The sequence below is a fragment of the Emydura macquarii genome, unplaced genomic scaffold (genome assembly GCF_026122565.2).
Source record: "Emydura macquarii macquarii isolate MOO-44397 ecotype Brisbane River unplaced genomic scaffold, CSIRO-AGI_Emac_v2 contig_934, whole genome shotgun sequence".
NCBI lineage: Eukaryota > Metazoa > Chordata > Testudines > Chelidae > Emydura > Emydura macquarii.
The window spans coordinates 192,840-201,308 of NW_027131071.1; the positions used below are offsets into that span (position 1 = coordinate 192,840).

The following is an 8,469-nucleotide window of genomic DNA, read 5'->3' on the forward strand; positions in this document are numbered from 1 at the left end:
TCACTTGATGAAGAGCCTTATTATCCTGGCACGAATGGGCTTGGTTTTCACGCTGTACACAATTGGGTTCATCAGGGGTGGGACTAGCAAATACATATTTCCCATGACAATGTCAACCAAGGGAGAAGAGTTCTTCACAAATCTGTACATCACAGACAAGCCAATCTCTGGCATGTAGAAGAGCAGGACGATGCAGACATGAGAGACGCAGGTGTTCAGGGCTTTAAGGCGCTCTGCATGGGACGCGATGTTCAGCACTGTTTTGAGGATCATCCCATAGGATAGGAGGATGAGCAGGAAGTCCAAACCGAATGAACAGAGTGTTATAAACAAGCCATAGATGTTACTGATTCTGATATCTGAACAAGTCGTCATCATCACCTCCTGGTGCAGGCAGTAGGAATGGGAAAGGATGTTGGCATGACAGTATCGGTACCGTTTCAGGAGAATAGGGAGTGGGAATATTACGCCCACCCCTCTTAGCAGAGACACCAGTCCCATCTTGGCTACTCTCGGAGGGGTTAAGATGGAAGCATATCTCAGCGGGTGACAGATCGCAACAAAGCGGTCAAAGGCCATAGATGAGAGCACGGAGGATTCAGTGAAGGAAAATGAGAGGATGAACGACAGCTGGGCAAAACAGGCATCTTGACTGATCTCCCTAGAGTTAAACCAGAATATACCCAGTGTTGTCGGCATGGTGGATATCGATAAGCCAATGTCTGTAACAGCCAACATGGAAAGGAAAATATACATGGGCTCATGGAGGTTTGGATCTGTTTTTATAATGAACAGAATGAGTGAATTTCCTAATATTGAAGTAACGTATATTAAGCAGAAGGGGATGGAAATCCAGACATGGACATCTTCTAGCCCAGGTATTCCGGAGAGAAAGAACGCTGCAGGTTGGAATTTGGTGCCATTGACAGCTGACATGATGCACTGGGCAGGTCTGAGCAGTTTTGAAAGTTAATTCCTGAAAGGAAAAACAACAGGAGACTATATTATATTGTATGAGACATAATCTACTCTCAGAACAAGTCTGGAGACTTCCAGGAGCTCAAGGAAGATCAGTAAAAACACAGTCTTGGATTTACACTTGGTGATTATCTCTTGTGTTCATTGCCTCTGAAGCCCCTGGTATTGGACACTGTTGGAAGACAGGATACTGGGCTAGCTGGACCATTGCTCTGACCTGGTTTGGCAGTTCTTATGTGCATCACTGATAGGAATATAGACATTGCCAGACTGGATCAGACTTGTAGTCAGACCAGTGGCCAGTACCAGATGCTTTACAGGAAGCTAGAAGAAACCATGTTATAGCCAGTTATGTGATAACCTGCTCTCAGGGAAAGATTCCTCCTGACAGGCGCTAGTTAGACCTATTTTATGGCGTAAATCAAGAAGGTTTATAGCCTTCCCAAGCTATTTTAAATACACCTCACTACTGTAATTGGTTTTCTGGTTCTCCATATAAGCCTTCAGTCCCTCTTTGAATCCTACTAAACTCTTGGTCCCATTGATACCTTGTGGCTGTGAGTTCCACAGCCTCATTGAGCACTGTGTGATTTTACAGTTGTGGCCTTGCAAGTGCATGGTAAATATGGTTGTTGTATTTATCTGTCCTGATAAATACTGATGGTATTTATAAATGTGTTTCATTGCCTCATTATATTTTTTTTAATTTTCTCTGTTCCTGAGAGCCCAAATTACACCACTGTCTCTTTGCACTACACAGGATAAATTCTTCAGGCTAGGTTATGAATTGAGGAACCTTAACTTGAACAGCATCACTCCAGATTTACATGTATAAATTAAATCAGAATCGGGCTCTATCAACTTTCACATAAAAAACGCTGTCCGTAATACATTGTGCCCCAAAGAAGCCCTCCAAAACTAGGTGAATGCTTTGCCCAGCCAGTGTTGACTGGATCCAGACATGTCAATCATCCTAAAAGCTTCTTTTTATACTCACAGGACCCGCATCCTCTCCTCATGCGAGGGTTCTGTAGATCTTTGGCTAGTTCGAAGCTAACACAGTAAGTTACTTCAGCTGGGTGGGGCGGGATTGGATCCCAAATGATGAACAGTGCAAACACCAGTGTGACAGGGTGCTGAGCAAGAACTGCTTAGTCTGCCCTCTGTCATGCCAGCTCCAGTTTAGGGACGTAAATTGGAGATGGCTAGAGAAAAACCTGCACCTTATTAGAGAACCAGAGACAGCTGCCCACCCTATTAGCCTTCGGGCTGCATTAAGTGCTCAGAGGAGAGAAGCCAGAAGACGGAGTTGGGAAGTGGAAATAGCTCCTCCCTCTTGGGTGCAGACACTAGAAGGGAAACTTGGTACGGTGAAAAGGTGGTGGGAGCACAACCTGTAAATAAAACTGCACCGGGGTTCCTGAAACTGAGGGTCACCAACTGACTTTGTGAATGCAGCAGAAGCAGAAGCAGGGCAGGTTATTATCTTTGAAAGCTCGTGGCAATTGGGTGAGGTCCCTGATGACTGGAAAAAAGCAAATATAGTGCCCATCTTCAAGAAAGAGAGGAAAGAGGATCCAGGGAATTACAGACTGGTCAGCCTCACCTCAACCCCTGGAAAAATCATGGAGCAGGTCCTCAAGGAATCCATTTTAAGGCACTTGGAAGAGAGGAAGGTGATCAGGAACAGTCAACACGGAGTCATCAAGGGAAAGTCATGCCTGACCAACCTGATTGCTTTCTATGAAGAGGTGACTGGCTTGGTGGATGTGCGAAAAGCGGTAGACATGATATACCTTGACTTTAGCAAAGCTTTTGATACGGTCTCTCACAGTTTTCTTATCAGCAAGTGAAAGAAGTATGGGTTGGATGAATGGACTATAAAATGGATAGAGAACTGGCTAGAGCACAGAGCTCAACGAGTAGTGATCAGTGGCTCCATGTCTAGCTGGCAGCCTGTCACAAGCGGAGTGCCCCAGGGGTTGGTCCTGGGGCTGGTTTTGTTCAACATCTTCATTAATGATCTGGAGGATGGGGTAGATTGCACCCTCAGCAAGTGTGCAGATGACACTAAACTGGGGGGAGTGGTAGATACTCTGGAAGGTAGGGATAGGATACAGAAGGACCTAAACAAACTGGAGCATTGGGCCAAAAGAAATCTGATGAGGTTCTACAAAGAAAAGTGCAGAGTCCTCCACTTAGGAAGGAAGAATCCCATGCACAGCTATAGACTGGGGACCGACGGGCTAGGCAGCAGTTCTGCAGAAAAGGACCTGGGGGTAACAGTGGATAAGAAGTTGGATATAAGAAAGCAGTCTGCCCTGGTTGCCAAGAAGGCTAATAGTATATTGGGCTGCATTAGTAGAAGCATTGCCAGAAGATCGTGGGAAGTGATTATTCCCCTCTATTTGGCATTGGTGAGGCTGCATTTGGAGTATTGTGTCCAGTTTTGGGCCCCTCACTGCAAAAAGGATGTGGACAAGTTAGAAAGAGTCCAGCGGAGGGCAACAAAAATGATTAGGGGGCTGCAGCACAAGACTTATGAGGAGAAGCTGAGGGAACTAGGCTTGTTTAGTCTGCAGAAGAGAAGAATGAGGGGGGATTTGATAGCAGCCTTTAACTACCTGAAAGAGGATTCCAGGGAGGATGGAGCTAGGCTGATCTCAGTGGTGGCAGATGACAGAACAAGGAGCAACAGTCTCAAGTTGCAGTTGGGGAGGTCTAGGTTGGTTATTAGGAAAAAAAATTCACTAGGAGGGTAGTGAAGCACAGTAATGGGTTACCTAGGGAGGTGGTGGAATCTCCATCTTTAGAGGTTTTTAATCTGTGGTTTGACAAAACCCTCACTGGGATTATTTAGCTGAGGTTAGTCCTGTTTTGAGCAGGGGGTTGGACTAGATGACCTCCTTAGGTCCCTTCCAACTCTACGATTCTATGTTTCTATGAACACCTTGCGACAACTGGTTTTGCACTAATATCCCCGAGTGTGCAAGATACTTCAGATATGGTCGTGTAATTTGTGATGAGTTTAAATTACGTACAACCACTATATAATCCCTTTGACTGAACCTCATCTCTACTCTTTGCTGAAACAGAAACCAGCGGTTCTGTTGTTTCATAACTTTTTGGAAACTTCTTGCAAAATAATAGCAGAATTGTTGTGTGCATGATTCTGAATGTAAGTGTTGCAAAAAGCTTCTGGTCAGTTACAAGGAGACAGAATCATACAATTGTTCACTGAACAAAGAGCTAATAGCACAAACTCATTGCAAAGAGAGCTCGGAAGACCTCTGAAATATTTTCCAAAACAAAAGCTGATAAATAGTAAAGTTACTCCTGTTCCAATACCTCTACTGCTGGCTTTCGATATACATGCATGTAATGAAATTCTAGTAATTGTATTACAATGAAAAGTTTTGGCACAACATTTATAGAACTATACTTTTTGGGCTGTTTATTTTATGGCTATATAAAGTAAATATCAGGATATGACCAATATGGCTAGTTTTAGTTCAGTAGCAGACTGCTGGAAAAAAGGAGCAGGAAGGGAAACAAGAGCTCAGGAAAAGCCATCTCTCACTAAACACTTCAGCACAGTTAAGAGACAACCCCTGAGCTCCATGCTGTGAAGACCCCATTTCCGGGCTCCAGCCAAGTTACACAGCTTGTTCTGCCAGTGCTGGGAGTCTGTCCGGAGGTGGGGCAGCTGGTGCTGAGAAGCTCCTCAGACTGACAGACACCGCTGGGGAAATCAGAAAATGCTCAGCCTGCTTGGGTCCCCATCAGAGTGGGAGGGCTTCAGAGAGACGTACAGACTGTTGTTTTAAAACCTGTTTATTCTCTTCTGTGATGCTTTATTCCCACTGTTCAAATTACACAATACTTTGGCTGAGGAAGGCTGGTCACGCTTCTCCCCACAGGTCATAGACTCCCAAAGGGAAGAACCACAGGTGTCAAACCCAGTCGATCCACAGTGTCCTGAAGCCCAGGGCCCAGTCTGAGGATGGGAGAATGGTGAGATTTCACACCAAGAGAGGGAATGGGAGGCAGCTGACATCTGGCACTCAGAGACCAGAGAGGGGGCAGAGATGCAGGATGCCCTGTAACTGCCTGTACAGAGCAGAAATGCTGGAGCCCTCATCCCATCAGGAAACAGAACTATTTCATGTGCCTTATATGACCTGTTACACAAAGCAACACAGCTCTGAATTCCTCCGTTCACAATCCAGCCAGAGAATAAAAGCTTTGAACAGGGATTTGCCAATTAAATTTCCAGGAGTAAATGAACCTGAGGTGTTCTGGGAACTACTCACTGATATTGCATGGGGTCTTCTCATTCTCGGAGCACACGGCACTTCTGGAAATGGGACCCGTTGAGAAATCCTGGCTTGAGGCACCAGGGTTTTCACACTCTGAGCTCACTTTGAATCTGGGGTTTCTGTGTACCTGGAATGATCCCCCATAACCCAAGGACACATGAAATGGGGGGTCCCGCAGCTACCATGTGCTGCCTGCTCTCCAGCCCCTGTCACTGAGTCACACCCACAGCCCAGCAGAGTCAGCTGCCGCTGCACAGAACATCTGCACATCTCAACAGCTGGCAGCCTTTACCCTTCCCTTGACGTTTGAAAGATTTAAAGACAGAGAAACCTGCCAACGTACCCAATGCCTGTGAGAAGGGGAGCAGCTACCAGCAGAGATCTGCAGCATAACGGAGAAGTCATCAGCAGAGAGCTGGCACAGGGAGTAGGCAGTGTCTGCTTAAACAGGCTGCCACTGTCCTTATGAAGCATGTTTGCCCATTTCCTTGGGGGACACTTGGCCACCTGGGACCATCAGCTGATTGGCCATAATGGAGTTAAAGCTGGCACACACTGAACCAATGACAAATTGCAGGAAGCCCAGTCCCAGGGGATTCTCGGTAATGCCACCACATTGGACAGCAGCACAAGCCCTGCCACAGGCTCTACTCCTGCAATCCAGGCTGTCAGCGCTGTGCGTACGGCTCAGAGGACTCACATGGCTCCCTCGAGGGCAGCTGAGTGGTACCAATGATGCTGTTACAGCTGTAATCTTGCTGCAATACAGTAAATCAGACTAATAAAAGTTATGTAGGGTCAGATTTCTCCCCAGTAACCCCCTTTCCCGCATTACTAACCCAGGGTGCTGGCTGTTCTGGGAATATTCCACAGAGCTCCTACCTGGACATTTTCATTAGATTGTTTCAGTAGGGCAGATCCCTTTTGTTCTCCCTGACATATAAACAGGGCAACCCAGCATCTATGGATCCCCAAAGCTATGCACAGATCTCAGTGATCCCCTGATAGCCAGGCCCTCCCACCCACAATCTCTGTGCCTCCACAACTGCTCTAGGACCCTCTCCAGCTCACTGGGACCCCAGGTTCATCGGAGATGTGCTATCGGGGCCTGTCTCATTAGCCACTGCCCACAATCTGCTGAAGGGGCTGTGGTAGAGGATGGAGGGGGTGGACTGAGAAGGGAAGGCTGGTTAGAGTAGCTGGTGAGGCTTAGCTCCAGCATGCAGAGCTCACATATCAGCGAGGTATTTCATTTGATACAGTTTTCTTTATTAACATAGAAAAGAAATTGGACATTGATAGATTCAAATAAAAAGTTACAAACTAGCATAAAATCTGACTTCCTTGTCTACATTCCTGGTAAAAGGCAGAGAGGGGGGCAGAGAAGATGTGTCTCTCTTGAAAGGCTTGTTTGGCTGTAGGGAAGTTGCTCCTGAACTTGTGAAAGATCTTGTTCACACATGCTCCTCTATCTGTTTGTTGCACCCCCATGCTGTCTCTTACCTGATACTTAGCTTGGAAGCTCTTCGTTTTAGGCACCAGCTTGTGGTTGTGTGGTGCTTGGCACCAGGGGTCCCGGGCCCCGACTGGGCCCCCACTGCACTATTGTAAAACAAAAAAACTACTGCTAATGCTAAGGCAGTGGTTAGGCCACTAGTGGAAGAGTTAGAAGACTTGGGGTCAGTTCCCTTCTCTAGCACAGATGCCTTGGGCAAGTTGTGTTCCAGTTTCCCATCTGTACAAAGCTGTCTATTTCTAGCAGGTTAGAGACTTTCAGGAAAGCACGTGCAGTCTATCATTACATCAGCATGGCAATCATATGGGAGCTGAAACAGACTTAGTAACCTCAATAACACTGAGCTGTTGTTATGACGCCACTAAGTTAAACCAATGGAACATGATCAATTTTATAATATGGCAACCTAACATGTTTTATCAATTTAAAAATTAACCGAGAGATGAGATCAAATGATAACTCCAGGTTTCAGCACCCTCAAACTTTGGGACAATTTGGCATCCAAGTCCAAACCTAGTTTCAAACTTTCACCCTGTCTTTCAGCTCTATAGTAGGTTTAACCAAAACCCTGGATCCAAAGACACCCTGATTTTGTGAAGAAAGATGATCTTGTGGGTAAGAAACTGGAGTAAGACACAGGAGAGCTAGATGTAACTCCTGCTCTAATACAGGCTTCCTGTGCGACCATGGAACAGACTTCATTGATGATTTATATGTGTTATTTAGTACCTAGGAGTCTCTTAATCTCTTTATGGCTGTAGAGTGGGATAATAATCCTTCCTTTCCCTTACCTATAGCGTGTCTTGTCTTTCTGATTGTGAATTCTTTAGAGCAGGGTCTGTCTCTTATTAAGTATGGTCTGGTCTACACTACAACTTACATTGTCCTAATCATGGAATGTCTCCACTTAAATTTCGCTCCTGCCGCTGTAACTGCCTTGCTACGTTGCCTTAACTCCACCTCCATGAGCGACGTAAATTCAAGGTCAATGTCGCTAGATCAATGCAGAGTTAGTGTAGACCTTGTGTTCTTTACATTGACTGTTACTGGCTTTTAGAAGCCATCCCACAATGCCCCACACGGATAGTACAATCGATACAAGTGCTCCTGGTGAGGATATGCACCGCCGACACAAGGAGCAGAGTGTAGACACACACAAGCGATGTAATTACTGCAGTGCCTGTATACCGACCTAAGTGAGGTTGACTTAATTTTGTAGTGTAGACATGGCCTGTGTGTATAGCAACTAGCACAATGGGGCTTGTGCTCTCTTGGGTTCTCTATATGCCTCTGTAATGGAAAATAAAATAATAACTATAATGACTAACTTGCACAATGGGGCTTGTGCTCTCTTGGGTTCTCTATATGCCTCTGTAATGGAAAATAAAATAATAACTATAATGAATAACTATAATGACTAACTACACCGCACACACTAAACTACAGGTAACATCTTATCAGATCCTTCTAAGACTGCATCACCCAAATCTGCACATAACATTCTCCTCTAATGTAGTGTGTCCCCATCCAGAACTGTTGCTGACCTGTCATTTTTTGGATGGAATATGCTGAATGTCTTTCTGCAGATCTATCTGGTTTTGACCCTGTACATTAAGACAGGTGGTGCAAATAGATAAGCATTGGCCATTCTCATGT

General features: G+C 45.5%; 1 protein-coding gene across 1 annotated transcript; it reads right to left on the reverse strand.

Annotated features, from left to right (window-relative positions):
• On the reverse strand, positions 1–936 carry LOC137149997 (olfactory receptor 51G2-like). Its single transcript, XM_067543644.1, has one exon. It carries the CDS (start codon positions 934–936, stop codon positions 1–3), a length of 936 nt encoding a protein of 311 aa, XP_067399745.1.
• Between the last annotated feature and the right edge of the window lie 7,533 nt (positions 937–8,469).

Excerpts from the sequence above, each read along its gene's own strand:
- LOC137149997 (XM_067543644.1), bottom strand. The coding sequence starts at position 936 with ATGTCAGCTGTCAATGGCACCAAATTCCAACCTGCAGCGTTCTTTCTC.